The sequence below is a fragment of the Leuciscus leuciscus genome (genome assembly GCF_965113295.1).
Source record: "Leuciscus leuciscus genome assembly, chromosome: 4".
Taxonomy (NCBI): domain Eukaryota; kingdom Metazoa; phylum Chordata; class Actinopteri; order Cypriniformes; family Leuciscidae; genus Leuciscus; species Leuciscus leuciscus.
In genome coordinates this window covers 40,626,025-40,651,937 of record NC_138728.1, presented here as the reverse complement: position 1 = coordinate 40,651,937, position 25,913 = coordinate 40,626,025, and the positions used below count along the sequence as shown (strand labels likewise).

Genomic DNA, 25,913 nt, shown 5'->3' with positions numbered 1-25,913 from the left:
CTTCAGGGTGAGTAAATCATGGGCTAATTTTCATTTATGGGTGAACTATCCCTTTAATGTCAGTATTTTTAAATACCAAGGAGAAGTTGTTGTCATATCTCTGAAAAGCTCTGAATGTGCTTTGAGAAATCAAGCTGAATTCTTGTTTTTCATGTTTTTTTTGAAAAATGTAATTGTCTACTTGTCTAATTGTCTGAACTACTTTCAATATTAACCATTATCGTCTCTGTGTAAACAACAAAAATGCAAATCTTTGAAAACTGTGACGACGTGCACATGCGAATAACGTGTTTAGTCTCGTTATACTATAGTTTGGCACAAGTCTGCTCTGTAGAAGAATGTGTATGTCACTGTGAACTGCCGTATAGAAAAGCACAATTCATTCTTCAGAATTAATCATATATATCAATATTAACTGATATTGCTAACTATGCATAATACAGCATTTTAGTCATTTTCGCAGATCAGTGTGAATGGGGATTGTTTTAATAACGTTGTCATCTGTACAAAAAAAGGTGTTTTTTTTTAACATCATTGTCATGTAAATGTACCCTTACTCTGTATTTACACTCCGCTTAGTTCAGTTATTTGTCCAGTTTTGTTAATGCTTTGTGGTTGTGTTATGCTATTCCAGTTATCTCCTGTGTGCTTGCGCATTGGATATACTATTAAAGACTATTTCGTTTATCTCCTGTGTCTTCGAGTGATTCTATACACAGACCAGCAAACTCACAAGTGGTGAAAATAAAGGTGACAAAGTAATTTGTTGTAGGGGGGTCTGGGGCATCATCCCCCTTGATAATTTTTTTTATGATTTTAACATGTAAATTAAGCAATCTGGTGCATTCTGACAAGAAAACATTTTGCTTCAAGACATTTGCTTCAAGTAAAAAAAAAAAACAATAAAAAAAACATTTATTGACACAATTTGATTACATATTGATTAAGTTGGGGGCCTATCAGGTACAGTAAATAAGAAAACATCTCAGGTAATGCTGTATGAATTCTTAAGTGGTCTCAAAAGTCTCCTGTTTGATTGAAACTCCTTCCACACTGAGGGCATGTGTAGGGTTTTTCAGTTTCTCTCCAGAGTGAATTCTCTTGAAGTGGCGTTTAAAGTGTGCGCTTTGATAAAAACTCTTTCCACACCGAGGGCATGTGTAGGGTTTTTCAGTTTCTCTCCAGAGTGAATTCTCTTGAAGTGGCGTTTAAAGTGTGCGCTTTGATAAAAACTCTTTCCACACCGAGGGCATGTGAAAGGCTTCTCTCCAGTGTGAATTCTCATGTGGACACTAAGGCTTCCTTTATGAGTGAATCTGTTTCCACACTGCTGGCAGCTGAAAGGACTCTCTCTAATGGGAACCCGCTTGTGGACTTCAAGGTCCCTGACTTGAAAGATTGTCTTTCCACACTGAGTGGATGTATAAAGTTTCATGTGCCTATGAAAGTTTCCTTTTTCATTGAACCGTCTCCCACATTGTTCGCAGGTGTAGGGTTGCTCTCCAGTGTGAGTTCTAATGTGAAGTTTAAGAGTTCCTTTTTGATTGAAACCCTTTCCACACTCAGGACATATGAAAGGCCTCTCTCCAGTGTGAACTCTCATGTGGGTTTTAAGGTTTCCTTTGCTACTGATCTTCTTTCCACACTGTTGGCAGATGAAGGGACTTCTACTTCCTGCCCTTTGATCGCTTTTTTGCGAGGAAGTCTTTTCAGTTTGTGAGCAACTGAAAGATTTTTCTCCAGTTATGTCATTAGGATTCTCATATTGATCTTTCTCTTCAATTTCATTGAGTACTTCAGCCTCCTCTTTCAGTGCCATCAGGTCTAAAAAAAGACAAATACAAGTTAACCCCACTTTAATGACATAAAACAACACGCATCAAAAAATAAAAAAATGTAAAGCATCAAAACCAACATACAATAAACAGAGCAATTCCAAGAGGGCCCTCACACCATCGGTGCTCGGGCCCTAACTAGATCCTATACCCACTAAGCTACTATAAGGGGTTTCACATGTAATCTGAGAAGACTTCTCATTATTGCTAACTCTTCACTTGCTTTAGGGCATGTCTCAAAAATGTCAAGCCGGCTGTTAAACCATTTATGAAAACAAACAAATAAAAAAAAAACAGTTTGACCAAGATGATCTGATTAATTATAGACTGATCTTCTAGGGCTTCTGGAGGGCAACCTTTCTGCATTATTCAGTTTCAACCCTACTCTATAACGCCTACTTGTTATACCTTGGTACACCTTGATTAGCTGGTTAAATTTTGGAGCTAAACTCTGCAGGATGGTAGCTCTCAAGGAGCAGGGTTGAAGACCCTGTTTAAAGTCCCTGTAAAGGCAATTCTAAAAAAAAATTCTAAACACATTAGAAATGTTAGAAATGTATTGCTAAAACATATTACAAAGACTGTGAACTGTGAAGTGCTGAATTGTGGAGTTAGACCGTTAAACAATTTTTCACCATTGCTGTGTTCCGGATTTTTTGGGCGGGGCTAAAACGGGGGCTCGATGACGCACCGGAGCCCCTGAGATCCTGGACACGCCCCTACTTGATGACGCACTGGAGCCCCTGACGCTGGCTCCTCCCCTAAATAGAGCACAATCACATCAGTTTACCTATCGCGAGTTACTGTCAGTACTATTAGTTATAAACTTTCGTCGGAGACAACTGGGATTCACTGATAGTCCGCTGTTACTGGTGAATGAGGCCGAGCCGACTATCTCTCGCCTCGGTGTTCATACTCCCGTCGCGCCGACAACTGGTGCTATCGTCGGCAGTGCGTGCCCACCAATGAGTGTAAGTTGTCTTGTGTGCTTATGTTATAATTATAGTAGGTAGTCCAGGCTCGAACATGTATGGCTTTGTAAAAACAATTAAGCTGCTAGGAGCATCCATTCCGGCTGTAGCGGTGACAGACAGTTGAGTGAGGCGACGGCAGCTTTCCCGCGAGTGGGCGTGGTTTCAGCGCAGCCAGTGGACACGCCCCCAGCGTTTGAGAGCAGAGGCAACTGCTAATTTTTTCAAGATTTTGATAGCTTATTTTATGTACTTGCCGGCTTTTTTTATCATTCAAATTTGGCTGGGAGGCTAATAACACATTTTTCTGTGGTGTGACAAACTCAGAACACATACTTAATTTTGACTTTACAGGGACTTTAAGGGGTCAAAATGCAACAACAACAAAAAAAAAAAAAAAAAGAAAGAAAGAAAGAAACAAGGGGGAAAATAAACATTCAAACTTCCAGCTCAACCATCAGACAAAAAACTCATCACACAGTAATTACATGTAATTATTTATTAAAAGAAAATGGCCAATATTATTGTCAGGGAGCAAGCAGAATATGTTTGTTATAACTTTAATGACCCATCACAATGGTCTAAACATCACTGGTAGGTGAAATTACAACTCACCATCAACCAAACCTACAAGGCAAAACACTCAAAGATGCTAGTGAGAGAGCACCACAGAACACCACAAGAGTAAAACAAAGCAATGATATAAAAATAACCAACATCTAAAACAGTATGTGTTTAAAATACCAGTAGTGTCTTTTGAATTGAATACAAAATAATCCACAGTTATTAGTGAATGCGACCTAATTTTCCAAAAGTCTTGTTTGTTGAGATGTAACTTTGCAATCCTAAGCCGTGCTGCCATGTTCTTTTTAGAGAGAAGCTGGTCACCCTTCCAAACATTCCATACTTGTTCAGTATTTTTCTAATTGTACTGTCATGAACTAAAACATTAAACATGCTAACTGAGGCCTGTGGAGTCTGAGGTGTAGTTCTTGGGTGTTTTGTGATTTCTCTAAGCATTGCACGGTCTGACCATGGGGTGACTTTGCTGGGCAGCCACTTTTGGGAAGATAGGGCCCTATTTTAAGGTTCTGAAACACAAGTATCAAACGCGAAACGCAAGCAACTTTGTGGGCGGGTCTTGGGCGCTGTTGCTATTATACCGGCGGGATAAAAGCTCTTGCGCCGGACGCAAATCTAAAATGGGTTGGTCTGAAGTCGCTTCATTATTCATAGGTGTGGTCTGGGTGTAACGTGCAATAAACCAATTAGAGCTACATCTCACATTCTCTTTAAGAGCAGGCACGCTTGCTCCATGGCGGATTGCTATTATAACGGCGGATTTGCCAGGCGAGCGCCAGGAACGGTTCACAGCCGAGGAGACCGACATTCTTGTCAGGGCCGTAAAAGACAGAGAAGTGACATTGTATGGGGATGGGAGAAACCCACCCAAATCAGCTTCAGTTAACCCCCTGAGGTCTACGGTATCGCCGGCGATACCAGCTCGCTTTTTTTTTTATCAATGTAAAAGAAACTCATAAATACTCTGTTGACTTTGATTTTCCATAGGAGTTTCATACATCAATCGATTCTGTTAAATGTGTATTATTTTTGTGTATACTCACAATAAAAACAAAGTGTTGTGCTTTTTGCCAAATAAAGAAAAATAAACACGAAGCGAGTTCTGCCTTCTCTCTGCCAGTGAAGTCCATTCTGAAACGCGTCCGAAAATGAACAATAACTCAGCGAATACTCAGTCAAACAGGCATACAGACACACAGGCATGAAGCTTGAATTCTCTTATTTTAAATGAAGTAATTTATATAAAAAACAAATATTCTCATCTTGTGAAATCTGTATTAAAAGAGAGCGATTCCAGTCGAGCTCATCTCATCTCATTACGTTATAATCGGCCACGCCCACGGAGAGCGCGCGCTATTCAAACGCAAATGACTGAGACGATCCCATACAAACTGTGAACGCCCCCATATCAGCTCGAGAAAACACATCAAGTTTATTCAGATAAGTGTAGTTGTCTACACTGTCTCGCAGCGCTGTGAGGAATAATAATAATGGAAAACTTACCTCAGAAGTGCTGGTATTTCGAGGAGCAACGGATGGAATACTAAGTTTTTTTTTTCATTCTCAAGTAAATCGCGTTTCTGTGTGAATGAATAAACGCAGAGATGCGCTGTTTACCACAACTCGCAAAAAGACGGTTTAAATTTGAATTTCGTTTCTGTGTGTGAATAAATGATCTGCTTTTAGCAAACTATTTTGCTATACTGAGTAAAATCGATTGAAATATGTTGAAATAAAATGTATTTGTATAAGCAACGTATTAAACTGCAAATTAACATTTATATTCCTTATAATAAAAACGAAAGACCTATGTTACAGACATATGAAAGACAACATTTCGTTGATTAGTTTTGGATAGATTACACATTTTTACTGTAAAATATCTGCCACCTCAAATAAGCTTTTGTTTGCCAATTTTTGCTAATATGTTAAATATAGTATGTTTTGTCATGTAGGCTATATTCGAAGTTTGAAATATGTATGATAAAATGTATACTTTAGTTTTTACAAAGAAAGATTACACTTCAATTGTTGTTGTAATTGTAACCTTTTTAATAAAAAAATATATATTTACAAGGTAGATGTAAACACATTTTAAAAGGTAAATATAAGCATTTTCTTAAAATAATTTTTATTGTGTTTTATTATTGACAAATTTGGGGAGAGGATACATATTCCAAAACTGAAAATACAGTATGAGAATTAACTGCACAATTAATAGACATGTTTTCCTTGGATATTATACAATTTGCAAGCAAAATTTGTGAAAAAAAATAATAAAAATTTGACATGCTTCCAACTGTGAACCAATTTGGTAGAATATATATATATATATATATATATATATATACTGTATATATATATATATATACTGTATATATATTGCTCTTGCATTCTTTCTTGTGGCTATAGGTGACACACCTGAATGAATGGCTCATTAAGTATGCGGGCCCCATTGTCTCCTGAGGTGTGAACCACTACATATGCATGATGCTGTTGAATGGTTGACGCCCCTTGCGCATATTGCCTTTACAAACAAAAAGTGTTTTACAAGATTTAAATCAATGTATTGTGTTATGTGAATGATAAGGGCAGGATGATTTTCACATCATTTTGAAGAAAAAACTCTAGGCAAAGACATCAATTAGTCAAAAGTAGGGATGGGTACCGAAACCCGGTATTAAACGGGCCCCGGTGCTGAATTTTGAAAGACCGCTGGATCGTTAAGCTCGGACGTTATCGGTTCTGCTGTCGGTACTGGAGAAATTATGAAAGTACACGTGCTATTTATTATTGCTATTAAGAAATTATTATCTTGCGAATATATATTGAACCATTTGTCTGTGATGCATTTTTGCTAAAGAGAGCGAGAGAGAGAGAGAGAGTGTGTGTGTGTGTGTGTCAGGCTCTCTCAGGGTGGATGAAGGAGGAGACGAACTCACAGATAACTTCCAAGGTTTTAATTCACAAACTTCACAAATACAAACAAAAGGGAGCGTGTGCTCAGAACAAAGAAAACCTAACATTCAACATTAACCGACAAAAGACAAGTGAAGGACAGGAACTTAAATACACAGAAGATTATGAGGGAAGACAGGTGACGGTGATGATGATGAGGATGATGAGGACCAGGTGCAGGTGATGACGACCAGGTGCAGGTGATGACGACTGAGGACTCTGGGAAGTGTAGTGCACACACAGACGAAGACAGAAGAACATGACCGTGACATTACTCCCCCCTCCCGCAAGGCGCGTCCCGCGCCGAAGAAGGCAGCATACGGGAGGGGGGGTGGGCATCCTGGAGTCCGTGATGGGAAGGTGGACCAGGTTCTGAAGTACGGACTCCAGGATGGTGGCAGGACAGACAGAGGAGGTGATCCAGACGGTGCAGGCTGAACAGGGGACCATGGAGGAACAGGCTGATCAGGTGGCCATGGCGGTGCGGACCCTTCCGGTGGCCACGGCGGTGCGGACCCTTCCGGTGGCCACGGCGGAGAAGACCCTTCAGGTGGCCACGGCGGAGAAGACCCTTCAGGTGGCCACGGCGGAGAAGACCCTTCAGGTGGCCACGGCGGAGAAGACCCTTCAGGTGGCCACGGCGGAGAAGACCCTTCAGGTGGCCACGGCGGTGAAGACCCTTCAGGTGGCCACGGCGGAGAAGACCCTTCAGGTGGCCACGGCGGAGAAGACCCTTCAGGTGGCCACGGCGGTGAAGACCCTTCAGGTGGCCACGGCGGAGAAGACCCTTCAGGTGGCCACGGCGGTGAAGACCCTTCAGGTGGCCACGGCGGAGAAGACCCTTCAGGTGGCCACGGCGGAGAAGACCCTTCAGGTGGCCATGGTGGTGAGGACCCCTCAGGTGGCCATGGCCCCTCGAGTGGCCAGGACGGAGCCCTATGGCCCCCCCCCAAAAAATACTTGGGAAAAGTCCCGGGTACCAGAGAGCGCTCGGTGCAGGGCAGCGATGAGGGCTCGGTGCTGGGCAGATCCAGCGAAGAGGGCTCGGTGCTGGGCAGATCCAGCGACGAGGGCTCGGTGCTGGGCAGATCCAGCGACGAGGGCTCGGTGCTGGGCAGATCCAGCGACGAGGGCTCGGTGCTGGGCAGATCCAGCGGTGAAGGCTCGGTGCTGGGCGGGACCAGCGGTGAAGGCTTTGTGCTGGGCGGGACCAACGGTGAAGGCTTTGTGCTGGACGGGACCAGCGAAGAGGGCTTTGTGCTGGGCAGGACCAGCGATGAAGTAGGCTCGGTGCTGGACGGGACCAGCGGTGAAGTAGGCTCGGTGCTGGACGGGACCAGCGGTGAAGTAGGCTCGGTGCTGGACGGGACCAGCGGTGAAGTAGGCTCGGTGCTGGACGGGACCAGCGGTGAAGTGGGCTCGGTGCTGGACGGGACCAGCGGTGAAGAGGGCTCTGAGCTGGACGGAACCAGCGGCGAAGAAGTCTCTGTGCTGGACGGGACCAGCGGAGAAGAAGTCTCTGGCGGGCAGGCGACTGGCTCTGGCTCTGGCGGGCAGGCGACTGGCTCTGGCTCTGGCGGGCAGGCGACTGGCTCTGGCTCTGGCGGGCAGGCGACTGGCTCTGGCTCTGGCGGGCAGGCGACTGGCTCTGGCTCTGGCGGGCAGGCGACTGGCTCTGGCGGGCAGGCGACTGGCTCTGGCTCTGGCGGGCAGGCGACTGGCTCTGGCGGGCAGGCGACGGCTGGACGAAACTCTGGAGGAGCTGCCATCTTGGCAGATCGCACTGACATCAGCGGAGGATCTGCCAGGCTCGATAGCAGTTTGTGAAAAACCGATCTAGTGTCAGGCCTGATGTGAAGAGACCCAGACCTGGCAGACATGACGCTTGCTGTCCCAGACACGGCAGGCATGACACTCACAGTCTCAGGGGCGGCGGGCACGACGCATACTACTTTGGTCTCAGCAGATTTGGCGTGAAGTGCGGGCTCGGCTGGACTGGCGTGAAGTGCAGGCTCGATTGGACTGGCGTGATGTGCAGGCTCGGCTGGATCGGGATCGGCCGGTGTTACGGTGAGAGAGGACCCACAAACCCAAAGAGCTTTGTCCATAAATTTAATAAAGGGTAGGTGCAGGTACTCATTCAGCAGAATCTGGGCGAGTGGATCTTCTAACCCGCACCAGAAACGCTGCTTTAAAAATTCCTCCTCCCAGTAAACATCCTGATGCAGATGCAGGTACACTTCAACAAACTCCTCCAATGAACTCCCATTCTGATTAAATAAAAAAGCCTCAAATTCGTCTTCCTCCATATTCCTTCTTAGGTCGGTTAATCTGTCAGGCTCTCTCAGGGTGGATGAAGGAGGAGACGAACTCACAGATAACTTCCAAGGTTTTAATTCACAAACTTCACAAATACAAACAAAAGGGAGCGTGTGCTCAGAACAAAGAAAACCTAACATTCAACATTAACCGACAAAAGACAAGTGAAGGACAGGAACTTAAATACACAGAAGATTATGAGGGAAGACAGGTGACGGTGATGATGATGAGGATGATGAGGACCAGGTGCAGGTGATGACGACCAGGTGCAGGTGATGACGACTGAGGACTCTGGGAAGTGTAGTGCACACACAGACGAAGACAGAAGAACATGACCGTGACAGTGTGTGTGTGTGTGAGAGAGCGAGCGATCTTTCACGCAAAGCCACGGCGCGCGCAACACAACAGCCCTGCTTAATGAGTGACGATGAGGACAGAACATTCAAAAGGTTACACACTTTAGATCTTTGATATTAAACTAATTTTATTTTAGATTTAGATTTTGGCTTCCAATGATTATAAAAAAGAAGATATTTGAGGTGTAACCATTAAAAACTAATAACTAAGCCACATTCTCTCCAGCGCAACTTCCTTCCCTTCACAGAGCGATGCGCTGTCATTTCTCCCTAAAACCCAAAAGTAACGTCAGAATCTGCACAATCGGTGATTGTTGTAAAATGTAGTCTATACTGTTGCTAAACTGCGGGACGCGTTTGATAATAAAAGGCTATTAAAAGTACCAAAATTGACGCAATAGACGCTGTTCCAAAATGCGGCGCACGCTCCGAAACACACCGCAACGAGACAAGCAACGTATATTTTGGGCTTCGTGTGCGCATCTAAACGATCAAATACACAAATATGTCAAAATGGCCGTCTTGGAGATTCACTTAAACAGTTTATTCACTTGAATACAGTTTATGTCTTAAATCGGCGTAAATAGTTGGGAGAAAATATGAGGCTTAATAATGATTAGATCTGCATTTGGTCTTAAAGAGGCAGCAGTCTAATAATCCTGCTGACGATTGCTCCATTAATGTGAATCAAACAACAAAAGGCAAAGAGAAAATCAGTCACAGCTCTTGAATGATATAAGCTTTAATCTATCTATGATAAACTATGCAGTGTTATTTTACATCTGACTTTATTAGATGTCTTTTTAACACATATTACTCCTGAACAGTAATGTCAGTACACATTACTGAAATTAAAGCACTGGATATATAATTTGTATATTTGTTTTATTGTATACTTTTTTTTTTTTTTGACCATGTGTTTGTACTTTGTTTTTGGCGTCCTGTCTGTCTATATAAAACACAAAAGCCTGCACCCTTCTGCATAACATACATGTTTTATTTGTTTTGTTAAAGCATTGCTTTTTCTTTTGCTATAGATATTTATTTTACATTTCAAAATATAAAGCAATATTAATTATGTTCTAAATTATTTTTCCCCCTTTTTTTAATATAACAAAAAGAACCGATAAGAATACCGTTAAAGTACCGGATCGATAAGGAGTATCGGTAAGAGTAGTAATACCGTTAAAACCTTAACGATACCCATCCCTAGTCAAAAGTCTTATTGACACGTATTTAGTATGTGTTTTGTGGCCTTATTTCAGAAACTTTAGTTTTTAGTTTTTTCAATAACCATGCATAAACATTATTCTCTCAAAAATACAAACATGTACATGCATGTTGCTCACATATTATGGTAGCCCTGTTTGTGCTAAATAGAGTGTAATTATACCTTTGCCATTAATATGTTTATAAGCAACTGAAAAAAGCACAAATGTCAGGGCATGTCAGAACATCTCAAGGACCCCAAAAACCCCTCAGACCTCAGAGGGTTAAACAGGCGTATAATAATTTGGGTAAATGTGTAAGCTAGACTTATTCTTTTCACATCTTCCAGACACAATAATGATTTCCCTCGTGTGTTAATATTTTTCCTTGTAATAATGTATTGTAGCATCTGGACCAATCAGACACACACAAATGATTAATTATATTTAATGAATAATCAAGCAAACTCACTCTCCCAACAAAGGTCTATGAAACTTCCCCCAAAACTAACATCACAAATGTAGCTAACACACTGGGCAGAACCCAGTGTCCTGTTACAGGACACATTGAGACTGATAAGAGTTTTACGACCCCAAAAGAAAATTCCAGAGAGCTGTGACTCTCACTTAATTCTTGCTGAGAAGGAGAAATAAACCCTGTTAATCCTATATATTATATTTATAACCACTTGAGAAATATATAAACGTATCTAATTTTCCCATCTCATGATTTTCCTTTTATACTCTTGTAAACTCTATTGGGTTAATGTTTCAGACTTTGCATACTATGGTTTACCAAAATCATATGTGTGGCATGTTTGGTCTCTATCCACTCCAATCTTCGTCCCCTGTTTGTTAATTTACATTACATTTTGCTAACTTTGTGACGCATTAGTATTATAAGAATCTTGAAAATTCTTGTGTTAAACATCCAATCAAATTACATGTTCAAAGGCCTGCTTGAACAATGGGTCGTAAAGAAATTTCCCTCCAAAGAAAAAGATCTTCTCATTGGCTCACACACCTCCAGAGGGTGTGACATCTTCACGCTTTAAAAATCACTAATCAAAAGATAAGCTCTCTTAGTTCCTTTCTGAAAAGCTGATGTGAAGATGATGCTGAACTAGAAGTTTCTAAGGACCCCCCAAGGTTGTGCCAGGCTGCGGCCTTGTCTTTCCATTCACCAAATATCCCTTTTCATTATTCTTCTTCTTCTCTCTGAATGTACTTTGTCTTTCAGTATTAGTTTTTGCCATTGCGCTGTAGGATGAGATGTTTATATTGTAAATATAACTTTATTGTTGTTTCTTATTTGTTATTGTATTTATTTCTTATTATTGGTTGTTGTATTATTAATGAATGTTATTCACATTTAGCCTAGAAATCTAGACGCACCCTAGCGGCAGCAACATTTATTTTGCTTTCCAGGGTAGTCTAGCAACTCTCCGTTGACTTTTTGAGCTGGAAAAACCAAACTCAGGTCAGGCCAATCACATTGTGTATAGAGTCGGTGGGCGGGCTTAACATAATGACGACAGAGTTGTGACGGTTCCGTGTGAATTCCCTGCTACTTGAAAACAAAGGCTGATGACAAACAGCGGTCTTTCGAATCAGCTTTGGCCGCGACTCTGGAAGACTTGGAGTTAAACTTTTCTTTGAGAAAAGAACGGCACTTATGTCATTCATAAAAAAGGAAGATGTGTTCATAGTTTTGCCGGCCAGATATGGCAAAAGTTGAATCTATCAAAAAAAAAAAATTAATTCAAGCAAAAATCATTTGGGGTCCAATGGACCCCGAAGACATAACAGTCTATTCGTGTCTCAGCCGAGAAGCTGAGCTCCTATGTTCGGCCTTGCTCCGTGCGAGGACATGCACAGAGCGGCTGAAGTGATAGTGTCTGTCAGTTATTATAATACATATGACAAAAACAATTGTCTAAATTATGTTGCATATTCCTCAACAGTTCTTGTGATGATATCACTAGTTGACAACATAGTAGGGATGTCCCGATCAGGTTTTTTTGCCCTCGAGTCCGAGTCCGAGTCATTTGATTTTGAGTATCTACCGATACCGAGTCCCGATCCGATACTTCTATAATACATAAAAAAAGAATAAAGAAGAGCAAAAAAACAGATCCAGGATGTTCCTTATTTTTGATTTAATTCACCTTATTTTAACATTCAACAACTCTGTTAACAAACAGAGCACTTCTGTGAGGTAGCTTGAACAATCAAGTAATAAATAACATAAATTCTTCACTTTTGGACTTTAGTGCAACAGTAAATATAAAAAAAAGTCTAATATATAAACAAATAGCACCTCAACTTAAAATACCCGCATGTAAACAAATAAAAAATAAAAGTGCCACAGTGTTTGCAAAGCCAGTAATGTGCTTTTAGGAACTGCACTCCTAACTCTTACGCCGGTTTCACACTGCACGCGTTAGCAGAGCGTGCAGCGCGTATTTTTTTCGCCGCCCATGTTAACAGATTAGAGCATTCACACCGCACGCAGAGGTGGTGCGGCAGTGCGGAGCAGAGCAGCAGTGCCGCGATCGTTTCAGCGCCGAGTCTATTTTTGCTGCGCCGCTTACGCTGAATTAAAGTGACAATGCATTGATCATGGCCAAAATACACAGCAGTTTTATCCAAAAAGTGCATTGATGATATCTATTGTGTTTTAAACAGTCAATCAAATGACCAACAGCAATTTAAAAAGAAAACTAATTTGTTGCCAGAACAATAAAAACAAAGATGAACCAAAAGTTATATAAATGAAATTATTAATAAAATAAGCTTCTTGACAAGTCTTTTCTCTGAAATGTATTTGAAAACGAAATAAAGCAATGCCAACTTATCCATTATAGAGTACTCTGTCTGTACTCTGTCTGTACACACGCCGCGGTTCAGCCGCGCGTGACAAACGCTGCCAGTGTGAAAGCAAAACGCGCGTGTCCTGCTCCTGCTCACCATACGCACTGCTCCTGGGCTGCTTACGCTCTGCTAACGCGTGCAGTGTGAAACCGGCGTAACTCTGTGCCACCGCATAACTATAGATGTGTTAAAAAATAATGAGAATATATATACATATATATCCGAGTCCTGATCGGGAGGTAACGTCCGATTCCGATCGAGTCTGAAAACACGTGATCGGATTGGGACATCCCTACAACATAGTACTATTTTTGGAAATCATAGGCTATGATGTTGCGCAGGTACAACGCTGTCAGAGCCGTCAGACTCATTTCAGTGCAAACTAATTAGGTAAAAAACGATTTAATATACTGCAAATAGCCTACTAGTTTTCTATGTTTATTTATAATTCATTTAGGCGGACAAGGCTACCCAGTACTGCACAGCTAATTAATCTAACAGGTTTTATTTCACCCCCTGGAATGCATATTTTCTTTGGTTGATTACAGCACTAGGAGTTCACTTTTTACGTTTTATGGGTTGGTAGATGAAACGGGGACAGAAAAGTCAGATTTTCATGATAATAATAATAAATCAATAATATCATTCAGTTCCGTAGATCTGGACATTTTAATATGGATCAAATGACAGAGATCAGCTTTGAGAAAGAAACTAACCTGTTTGTTCCTCAGTTTCTTCTTGTTTCACACTGAGTGTTTCTTCAATCCTCACGTCTTCACTCTCCTCTTTAACAAACACCATCTTTATGTCTTCACTCTCCTCTTTAATAAATGTCATCTTTGTTTGTTCCTCAGTTTCTTCATGTTTCACATTGAATGTTTCTTCAATCCTCATGTCTTCACTTTTCTCTTTAATAAACGCCATCTTTATAACAGTGCGTCATGTGGATCTCAGTCGCTTCACCAGGGGTTTTTCTTTGTGTTTGTCCTGTTTAAGATGAGAATAATTAACAGAAAGACAAGTAAATCCACACTGAATCTCTGAGTGTGTCTCAATCAGATCTAGCTCAGTAGTTCAGTTCACTGGTCAGTCAGAGTGAGAATGGACTTAAATGATTATATTTAATACTACACTTTAATAAAAATATTTGTAGTTAGTTTGTATCTCGTTCATTTACACTGTTTTGAGCAGCTAGTGACGTCAACATGCAGTGATTCGAATCACTGATTCATTTTGCGAAACAATTGATTCAACTCAAGAGTCGGTTGAGTTTCTCTTATCATAACAGAGATGGTCTTATATTATATTCCTCACCCTAATGTCATTCCAAACTAGGGGTGGGAATCTCTAGGCACCTCACGATTCGATTCAGAGGGTAACGATTATCGATTATTAAAGGTCCCATGACATGCTACTTTTTGTAGGCTTTAATATAGTCCTTAGTGGTCCTTAGTACTGTATCTGAAATCTCTTTCCAAAAATTCAGCCTCGGTGCAGAATTATAGCCACTACAAGCCAGTCCCAGAATGAGCTTCCTTCAGACGGGCCGTTTCGGTGTCTGTAGCTTTAAATACTAATGAGGAGGAGAAAGGCTTGACCCAGAATCTGATCCAGATGGAGAAGCAACGGATGAAGAAGTTGCAACTCAGCGGCTCCAGTAGGACGTTTTATCAGTAGTGCGTGAGTGTGTGAGGCGCGGCCGCGATCGAACAGTGGAAACATAAAAACTGTAACAACAATGGCATCTGCTTTTCGCATTAAGTGGATCACGTGATGGCAAAACACATCGTCTTTGTCCTTGCTGGTGCCCACGAGGACCAATTTACCAGCACCCATGTGACTCGTATCCCCCGAGGGACATTTGAGTCACATAAGGAAACCCTGTTTTCTTAGAATCCCCTCTAAAACCCCCATTTCAGCATGGACTCCCTGTGACTTTTACAGTCTCATGACACACACACACATACACACACACACACACACACAAACATCCGTTGTGTGTAACTTAACATTCTTTTAAATGTGTGTAACTCAGACTTGTATCTGAACTTCCTGTATATATGTGTGATTAATGTTGTTTTGATCATATAGTTATGATCTTCGAGTGTTTGGATCTGAAATGTATTTTTGAAGAATGTTCTCCCAGTAGAATCGCATCCCGTAACCCGAGCTCATTGGCAGGTCATAAAATTTGACCACCAAGATCAGCCAGCCCTATGCATGAGATAACAGGGTCGCAACATTCCAACACCCACACACACAAACACACTCTGGACTTTGAAACAGAAACCCCCTACAGAAAAGGACTTTTACCCATAAAGTCACTCTTAAAGGTACTAAATATATACATTTGTGTGTTAAGAGGTGTGTGTAAACCATAGGAAAGCATATGTCCTATTTGTAATCTTAATAGGACTGCTATTGCCTATACAAATGCATAATAATGTATCTTTGCATGGCTACAACGCCTATATTCTATTTTTGATATCTCTGTAATCCTCTCCAGCTGGCGGAGTTGAATTCCGATAGCAGAATTCAGTGATGCGCATTGTTTTATAAGTTCATATGTCTGGAGAAAATCCTCTCAAGTTAAAGTCAATCATGACTCATTCGAGTGGGCGTGTCTAACCGGACAAAGGAATCTTCCCGCTCGAAAAATCTCGACAGCTGATTCGTCCTACACGAAGGAGGGGACGGCACATTAGACACTGATAAAAGTCCAGACCTTCAGTTTACTCGCTCTCTCTTATCGCTTCCAACTCTTATCGCTTCCAACTCAACTTCCTCTCTTCGGACCTTCTTCTCCCCGGCGCAGCGTTTCTCCAAGGAACATCTGAAGGAGGCCCTGGCCTTCTCCATCGAACGAACCCATGTTCAAGTCGTAACAGCCGGTCTCTGCAACTAAGATTTCCAGCCTCTCCCATCCCGGGAGACGAATCTGAACTTTCTCGGTAACGTTAAATTCAAGTGAGCCTTTACATCGTTTTGCGAAACGACCCAGAAGACAAAGCTAGACGCAAACCAGCCGGACACGCGCACGCGCGCGTCCCCTTTTCAGCATCACACTGAAAGAGTACCACATCTCGCAAGTATCTTTCTCTCTAACAGCTGATTCCTGGTGTTTAGCTTGTAGGTCTGTGAATTAAGTTACCCTCTATCTCTTAACTCTTTATTTCTTTCTTTCTTTCTTTCTTTCATGTCATTCATTCCGATCACGTCATGTTTGTTTAAATGTTTGTTTGTTTTATCGTTTGCATTTTACGTACGTTTATATTTGTAGCTTATAATCTCTAGCGTGTGCCATTTTATTAATAAACCCATTTATACTTTTAACTGTCTCTGTGTTTGAAAACCCACTTTTTTTTATAAAGTCAATGAAACAAAAGATCTATAAAGCTACAGGCTCTATATTATAAAACTACTTTGAGTAGTTTTAATTTATAAACCCAAAGAGGTTTTGTCTTCGTGGCCAGAAGATAAACTTTCTTGGAGTTTGAAAAGAGATACCCCCTTCTTAACTGTAATGATCAGACAGTACAGAACAAGGTAATCTCGATAATTGATAAAGTAAATGCATATGCGATTTATGAATTATGACCATGAGTCATAAATATTAATATTCCTAAAATTCCCTATATCCTTGAGCTAATTCGCATTAACCCAGAGGCATTTACGTTACATACTATATACAAACAAATATATTAATCTGAAATGTAGCAGATTAATTTTCAATTCATTCAGGTACAATTACCAAACATATCAAGGTATTTTTATTAATTGAATTAATGAACTACTTATATAAAACTATTGTCAGTGCACAAATAAACTGGTTCTATGCCTTTACTTTATTAATAAAACTTATTTTTTTAAAAATGAGACATGCATAAGCCTTCTGCATTTCTTTTTTGCTTTTCCCTCCATTGTACCGAACTCGTATCGAACTGTGATGTCTGAACCGAGGTATGAACCGAACCGTGACTTCTGTGTACCGTTCCACCCCTAAAAGAGAGTGCAGAGTTTTCAAAGAACAGTGGACCAACGATTATTTGTGAAGAATAACTTTAATTAAAACAAAGTGTGAAGACTCGATTACAACTTTTGCAAACCACTAGTAAAGATAAACAAATATTTGCCAGGAATCAAGTGTTGATATAGTAGTGTGGATATAGTAGTGGGGATGGCTGTGCCAGGCTAGTAATCTCTACTACACAATGAGGCCTGCTGGTGGTCATTTTGGTCTGGGTCATACAATTCTATGTTATATAGCTGACCCGGCCCCGGCCCCCCATCACAGTCAGGAACGATAATGTGGCCCCCAGAGAAAAAAGTTTGGTGACCCCTGGTTTACAGTTATCATCATGTAGCTAACGCGAACCTACTGTTGCCTTTTCATGAGAGATCTGTGTCTGTAATTTATCTTATTACAATTACATCAAGCTCTGCAATCTTGAAATGCGGATATCGCGTGCGCCATATAACCAACAGGAAAACAGTTATCCAAATAACAAAGAAATGTACAACACTCGCGTTACAGTATGTGTAACTTGATGCTGTCTACCTTTACATTAGCGCAAGTAACTGCATAGCTAATGTGACAGCCACATTCTACGTGTAAGAAGCTAGGTAACCATAAACAGTAAAGCAACACACTTATATATAATTTGTTGACTTACTTGTCCGACGTTCAGCAAGCCCAGCTCTGTATTGACCATTCGATGTTCATTTGTACATCCAATTATTGAGCAATTATAATGCTTCGCTCGCTCAAAAGCCATGATATCTCTCGTGGACAAACTAAAATCGCGCGCACGCGCGTTCTACTTCCTAGCTCATTTTCTCATGGGCAGGAAATATTCTCTGGGCGGGCAAAGCAGAGAAAGGGGAGGTAACATTTCTCCTTATGACGTCATAAGGAGGAGATTCAAGATCAGCCCGGTTGAGCTTCCATTTTCTCAAAGGCAGAGAAAAATAGCAAAAGCTCGATTTACACCGATTAAAATTTTTAGAAACTTGGGGACCATATACCACTCATATTAATGTTAAAAAACCTCAGAAAGTGGAAATTTCATGTCATGGGACCTTTAACGTTTTTTTACTTACTTGGTACTTTTAAAGCAAAGTATTTATGATGACCCATAATGAACTTACTTCCATCTTCCTATATTAATTTTATTAATAAAACAAATGGAAGTGATTTGGCAATTCAACTGTAAGGTTACATTTGCCAGCATATGTCATGCCCAACATTGCAAAGAACCAACAGGAAGATAAAATGTGTGCCTGTACTAGCAGCGTACTTGTAGTAAATTAATACAAACTTCAGCATATGAATCTCTAGCATTTAATAATAGACTTTTAACCAACATCCTCTTGTTATTTCCATGAGCAATATAATCCTTCAGACAAAAAACATTTTGCTGTAGCAAATTCACAAACAGTTTTCGTTCAAAAATATAGAATGATGTACCATCAGCTCTCATACAAACATAATGCTTGTGGACTTACGCATATTCTGAATAATTAGCATACAAAGCCACTCTTATTCACAACTAAATAATAAAGAGTTATGACTTGAAATGTTTGCTGTATACCACAATCAAAAACAGCTTATACAAAAAAAGTGAATGAACATCTGCAGAGAGCACAGTCAAAATGTAACTTTGTGATTGGCATTGCACATATTGCAGAGCAGAATAACGTACTTATAACAGATCGGTTTACAGCATATTGATGTGAAAACTCAACAATACAGAAAGCAGCTCTCATACAAAAAATACTAAATAGGTCACAATGAAATTGCCAATTTTCCATACGTTAGCTTTTAACGAAGAGGGTGCCGTTCGAATTTGGCGCTCAGCCATCATGCTTCTCTGTTATGTGCACGCCACAGACTGTCCGCACACTGCACGTCCGCTTTAGAGTTCCGCCTTTTGCGTTCCGTCAATATTACGTTATTGGAAGAAAAACAACGTCCGCATCGCGATGCATCTAAGAATCGATTTTTTCCCCCACCCCTACTCCAAACCTTATATTATCTTATATTTGTCATCTAATGGCTCTGATCATATGCTGCACAGGCCGATCGGTGAATGACAAGTACTGTGAGAGTGATTAGAGAGCTGACAGCTAAACTACAATGTTAAATTTAATAATTAAGCTATCCTACATGTAAAACTATAAAAATGCTAGGGCTGTGTATCACCAACAATGTCACGATACTAAAGCCACGATACGATACCAATCACAAAATGGATCAATTTGGAATTTCAGAGCTTAGTAACAGTAATATATGTTTATTGTATAACCAGTGTTATAACAGTAGTGATCACTGAAAAACTATTTAGTTTTTGTCATTAAAGCGACAATGTGTAGTTTTTTTATGCATTTTATTATCTAAAATCAATATTTTTATTCATAGATATGTCCTCAATGGTGTACAAATACCTATGCCAATGATCAGACTAATCCTTGTGAACGAAAAATGTATTATCTTTATAAACATGGGACGGGTAGGTCCACGGAGGCTTCCATGTAGTTCCGCCATCTTGAAAAACTATAATAGCAGAGAGGGACAAAAAGTACTAGGCCAAGTACTGTGAGGCCTAGTTCTGGAATGTACTGTGAGGCCAAGTTCTGTTCAGAGCCAGCGTCACGTGACTGAAACCAGCATAAGCGGAGGAGCAGAGCAGTGAGAGGTGCTTGTCACTGCCCCGGCAAGTTTAAAAGGCTGCACTGTACGGTTATTTATAATGGAGGACCATACGTTTGCTGAGTCACAGGATAAGGAGTCCTCGTCGTCGTAAAAGTAAACGTGACCGGAGATTACAAAAACAAGGGTTAATGCTATATATAATAGGTATAATAGCTTTTTCCAGGTGGAAAGTTGCCTGCTTTCTTCTCGACAGGTAAGTCAATGTTATGTTCTTAATTACAAGCTTTTTTTCATTGCTTGATTGTGTACTTATAGACAGTAGAACATTTATAGTATAGTACATATATTATAGTTAAATGAAATAAAATTGTCACAAAAAAAGCTTAAAATGGCTCTTCCTTCTACTTTTAAAGTCTCTGCTTCTGATTATTTAACAATTTGGTCTTTGGTCTTAAGTGTTGGAATGTGCACCAAACAAAGTCATTTCTTCACATTACGTTGAAATCATTTTAAACAATTACATCTTCAGATTTTTATGCAGAAACAACAGTTAATCGACATGCTCAGTGTTAAGAGTGAAACACTGTGCAGAAGAGAGTGACAGCAGAACGTCTCACTCAACTTCATCATACAACCGGGGAATAGCGGTTTCTGTTAAAAACTGACGTGTTGGTATAGCCTATTGTGTAGCGTGGCTCACGCTTGTGAAGCTCGACAACACTGTATGGTCGTAAATCCTGACATATGAAGTGCATTAATGTATTTGTAATCTTTGAATTAAATTGTAAAAAGTAGCACAAATAAATACAATTGAATAAAGATAGCCTACTAATAAAGAGAAAAGTTTTTGCTTAGGTCTAGCACTAGTATTCAGAAATACTAGAAACTGAATAAATCAAATGTAAAATAACACTGGGTAGTATTTTAGTACTGACTAAATTAAATACATAGGCTATTAATCCAGATTCCTTAAAATTAAAACTATCTTTTGTTGTTTTGACAATAATATTAATGACAGACACATATGTCTTCTGTCCCTTTAAGAGCTAGTGCACGGATCCTGATTTCATTATACTGTCCCATCATGCGTTTTATGCTGAAGACATAACCGACTGTGTGTAGAGGATATACTCAACAAGACCGAAATGTTTGACATCATTTTGCGTGTTTTTGTTAGTTAAAGTGATATAATCCGCGGAAAATAACTTTAGTTACTCGCGAGCTGTTTGTGAGCGCGTCGAGTATAAACGCCTCGTCCGGGAGGTGCGCGCGCAGGCAGCGGAGACGCGCGGAGCCAGGCGAAAGTATAAACAAGGCTTCACGCTCTTTGTGAAATTGCGTCTCGCAGAAAAGTTTTAAAATGACTGATCTGATTTTATAGTCTGTGTGGATTAATTTACTCATACAATATACATGCTAAAGTGCAGGAATGATTCAAATGATGCGCTACATATGGAATTGGCTACATATGCAAAACAGTATCGATACGCGCATCGTCAGGAGTTCATGACGATGTATCGATATTCTGAGCACAGCCCTAAAAATGCCTTAAAGGTTTGTATCGATTTAAACAGTAAAATGCTTAAAAACACAAACCTTTCTTCAGCCGAATCTTAACAGATGCAGGAGTGCGGTGCAGCCTTATGATGTCATATACCTACACCAAAATAAAAGTCCTTTTCCCACACTCAGCTGTCTACAATATATATATATAATATATAAGGAATTGGGTGAAATATTTAAATATTCAAGTTCATGCATGTGCCAATATTGAAACATACATAGAAGTTAGTTAACAGTTAATATATATTAACAGTTCATGAAGCCTTTGCACTAAAAGCATAAGTATGGTCTCATTTGAAAGCAGACATTTGGCAGTGTGTTGTCATCAAGTCAGAAGTAATTATTGCCATAAATAAAATATTGTTACAAAGACCTTAAATCTTTTGTAAAGTTATTAGAAATGAATTTTATGAAATATTTGTATAAAAAGAAAACTTAAATTGGCCTTGCTGCAGTCGATGATTGTACAGCAGATAAAGCCATAGGACTAATCAGGTGTTATTTCATGTTATTTAATCATTCAGCAGACGCTTTTGTCCAAAGCGACTTACAAATGAGGAGAACTCTGTGTTTCCATTCATGCACTAAATATGGACTGATCAGAAAAAAACAGCTCCACAACCATAGCTGTATAACTGCAAACAAACACTGCTGTGTGATGCAGTTCTGCTGTGGCTTTCGTTTTGTGGTTTACTATTTTGTTGCAAAAAATACTGACAATACTGTGTTTAAAATGAACGTCACTTAATATTAATACCTTTCGTTTTTCCTTTCGACCCTTCTGTCACCTCACATACCCTCAGTTTGAGAACCACTGCACTGAACATCTAGGCACAGTTCAGTTTCTTCCCACAGGCCATTTCCCTCTCGAACAGTTAAATACTTGACCCATTAAGATTTGACTCAGGATTTTGTGTTATATAGTCGTGTGATATCTGTGCTATAACTATGGTAAATTTGATTAAGAAAATTGCAAAGGAAAATGTAAGAAAACAGCCTTAAAGCTTGGATCTCATGAATTAAAGATGAAGCTTTCTTCTCTTTAAATATGTTTTTTGAACTTTGTAATCAGGGCTTTGCATATATTAGGCTGCCGTCACTTTAAGACCTGACGCATGGATACATTATACTGTTACACATGCAATTATTTCTCAACTGTTTACGTTCACTTAAAACCAGGGCCGTTTGAAGGAATTTGGGGGCCCCAAGCAAAATGGACTGGAGTAATGATGCCGAAAAATTCAGCTTTGATCACATGAATAAATTACAGTTTACTATGACATAGAAAACCTATGTTAAATTGTAATATTACAGTTTTTACTGCATTTTTGATCAAATAAATGCAGAAGAGAAATAAAAATCTTACAGACCCCAAACTTTTGCAGTAGACTAGTACTAGTAGGCTAGTAGTAGGCTAGTAATATAATTAGGGTAGTTTTGTAAAAGTCACTGACTAATTACAGGCGAGTTGAGAGCACAAATCACAAAATATTTAGTAGTCATTAAAACGTATTCAGATTTAGCATATTAATGATGCATTCACCTCATAAATCATGACACACTGCTCTAGCACAGGAAAGTGCATACAAGTTCAAGTGCATGCTTTTAAAATGAAAAAGTATTGGTATCGGAATCGATATCGACTACTGAGAGGGGCCCCCTTGAGGGGGATCCCGATAACAGTGTCATTGTACTTTACTGCATTGACTATCAAAGGGGCGCTCACACAGTTTGTCGTTGCATTTTATTCTTAACCAGTCGTTGTCTTGGGGCCCCAGGCCAGCTCGGGGCCCCAAGCAATTGCTTGGTTTGCTTGCCTTGTCGCGACGGGCCTGCTAAAACATAACTGACTGTGTTTATGTGAATACTCGCCAAGACCTGCATTTGACATTATTTTGTGTTTATTTGACTGTTTAAGAGCAATAAACAGTGAAAAAGAGTTTAGCACTGAGAGGCGCTTTATATGCGCAATCCCAGGTTGAAAGTCAAGCCCTGTAAAAGCAACAATATTCATCCGGAGCAAATGAAGCGAGTGAGTGAGTGGAGGCGGGTTTGTGTGTCACTCGCTGTTGGAGAGATGAGAGAGTGAAAAAGCGCAGCTGGTATCGTGCATCTATTCTGTAGAATATGATTATTGGAAACGTTTCAGATATTTCAGTATTGATCAAAAAATATATATATTTTTTATAACACTACATTGCACTTAGTTTATCATTTCAGATGCCTTTTTTAAAGACTACAACTGAAAAATTTATATATTATATTTAAAAATTCACCCCTCCTAAAGCTAGGTTTATACTCGATGCGTCCGCACGAGCGCGAAGGTGCGCACGGCAAAAATGACGTCATCGCGGTGTGGGCGGTCGTGCGCGTTGGGAGCGCAAGACCCCATTTCGCTTGGCGGTGTGCGCGGCTTTTTTTGTAACAGCGCGCGCGGCTCCGCATCCGAAGATGAGCGACTTCGAGCCGAATCTGGCCGAGCTCGAACTTTTCACCACACCGGCACCCAGTTTGCACGTATTTTTAATGAACATAAAGGTCCATGTTTAATGAAAATGTTCAAGAAACAATGTTTAGTGAAATTAGAAAATATGTAAGAGACCGTTAATTTAGTTATGTTGTACATTCTCATATCCATATATTTTGTTTTATTGTCACGAGTAATAATCTCAGGGTTTACTGGGTTTTACATGATTCTTTTTGTAGTGTGGTATTGGTGGTGGTGTACTAAAATAAGCATTGTCATGTGTGTATAGTTTTCTTCTTCTCACCGCCGATTCCTGATGGTTTAGAGCAGTGGTTCCCAAAGTGGGTGCCGCGGCACCCTGGGGTGCCGTGACAACTGGCTAGGGGTGCCGCAGAATCTCAGCTTTATTTTCCAATTTAAACAGCCTAAAATAACTATCGTACCATATAATAACCTTTTACAGCCAAGGTTATAATCGTTAACGAAAACGAACGAAAAAACGAAAACTAGGAGGGAAAAAACGCTATTTAAAACACGCAGCGTATTCGTTCAGCTGCATTTCCTTTCCCTGCTCTCTCTGTCACTCATGCGTCTCTCACATGCGCACGCGCGCACACACACACACACACACACACACACACACACACACACACACACACACACACACACACACACACACACACACAGCTCCTCCCCTCCGTGCACACCGCGTCTCCGTGAGAACGAGTGTTCGTTCGACGTTGAAAGCAAGTTCGCGAAAGGTTGGTCTCTCTATCTCGTGAACACCTTTACACAATCATACATTAAAAAGTGGTATAAAAATATTTTAAATTCTGAATATAAATTTGTCAGTGTGTTATTGTCGACCCGAGAAGCGATTGCGCCTTCTTTAGAAAGTTAACTAGTCGCAAGTTTGAGGAAAAATTCACTTTTTGGTTGTGGTTGTCGATGTCAAAACACTATATAAGCTGTGATTCAAATATTAAATAATGTTATGTCATTATGTCTTTTTGAATCTTGCCCCTGACAAATAACCCAAATTACAAAAAAAAAAAAAGACTAAAACTAATAAAAACTAAACGAAAACTAAGCATTTTCAAAAAATTTAAACTAAACTAAACTAGCAAACCCACTTTAAAAACTAATTAAAACTAAACTGAATTTGAAAACAAAAAGTCAAAACGAAATAAAAATAAAAACTAATGAAAAAATGCTAAACTATAATTGGCTAACCCTGTTTACAGCATATTTTAAAATCATATCAAAACACCAACATATGCAAAAATATTTGGAGTTGTTTATTATTATTTAAAGAGTTAAGTATCTTTAAATCGGTTTTATTCCAATGATTCTCACATACAGTAGCCTTATTGGTTAAAATCAGTCTGTTGACGTGTGTCCAGTTATTAATGGACTGATGATTCATCTGAAGGGGTTGTTTCGCCTCATATTATGTCTGTTGTAATGCATTCATAATAAATTCATGCTGCTGTTTATGCTTCATTGGTTGTTTGCTCATCTGGATATAATTGTATATATGTATGTACATATGTTCGTTTAGTTTAATTGGGTTAGGGTGCCGTGGAAAAAAAAACACTACAAAGGGGTGCCATGCTTTCAAAAAGTTTGGGAACCACTGGTTTAGAGGACAATTACTCGTGTCGCCCCCTGTCGTTTCAAAGAATAGTACAACGGCGAGCGCATCAAGTATAAACGCCTCGTCCGTTTGGGGAGGTGCGCGCGCAGTCTGCGGAGACTCACGCTGCGGAGACAGAAAGTATAAACAAGGCTTAAGTGTCTAGTAGGAGTGACTGCGTTACATGCACTGATGCAATACATCGCATTTGAGGGTGTTAATGTCAAGCCATTTGTAATAATTATAATGAATTGTAGTTGAAGTAAAATATATTCAATAAGATTCTGATGAAATAAAAAATATCAGTGTTTTACAAGAATAGGCACTTTATTGCAACACAAACGCCGGAAGTAGCCGCGAAGCAGTGTACTGCGTCTTCCGGTTATTGCGTTCACCATGGCTGCCTGTTAATTATCACTGGACTACTTTGCTCTCGCATCTCCCGGAGTTTTTTTTTTTGTTTTTTTTATTCCATTTTAATGGTTTAACTAA

The 25,913-nt window shown here is 40.0% G+C and overlaps 1 protein-coding gene across 2 annotated transcripts in view; it reads right to left on the bottom strand.

The window, feature by feature from the left end:
* LOC309496080 (uncharacterized protein) overlaps nucleotides 1-21,406 on the bottom strand; it is a 329,920-nt gene extending 308,514 nt beyond the window's left edge. The window contains exons 1-3 of one of the 2 annotated variants that reach the window (XM_082166038.1): nucleotides 21,352-21,406; nucleotides 13,820-14,090; nucleotides 858-1,824 (exon numbers count right to left, since the gene is read on the bottom strand). In XM_082166038.1, coding sequence (XP_082022164.1) covers nucleotides 1,076-1,824; nucleotides 13,820-14,027 — 957 coding nt within the window. In that variant the 5' untranslated portion in view covers nucleotides 14,028-14,090; nucleotides 21,352-21,406 and the 3' untranslated portion in view covers nucleotides 858-1,075. Of the gene's footprint in view, nucleotides 1-857; nucleotides 1,825-13,819; nucleotides 14,091-21,351 lie in introns of those variants that run through there. The other variant, XM_082166037.1, reaches the window with a different exon arrangement.
* Nucleotides 21,407-25,913: the final 4,507 nt, after the last annotated feature.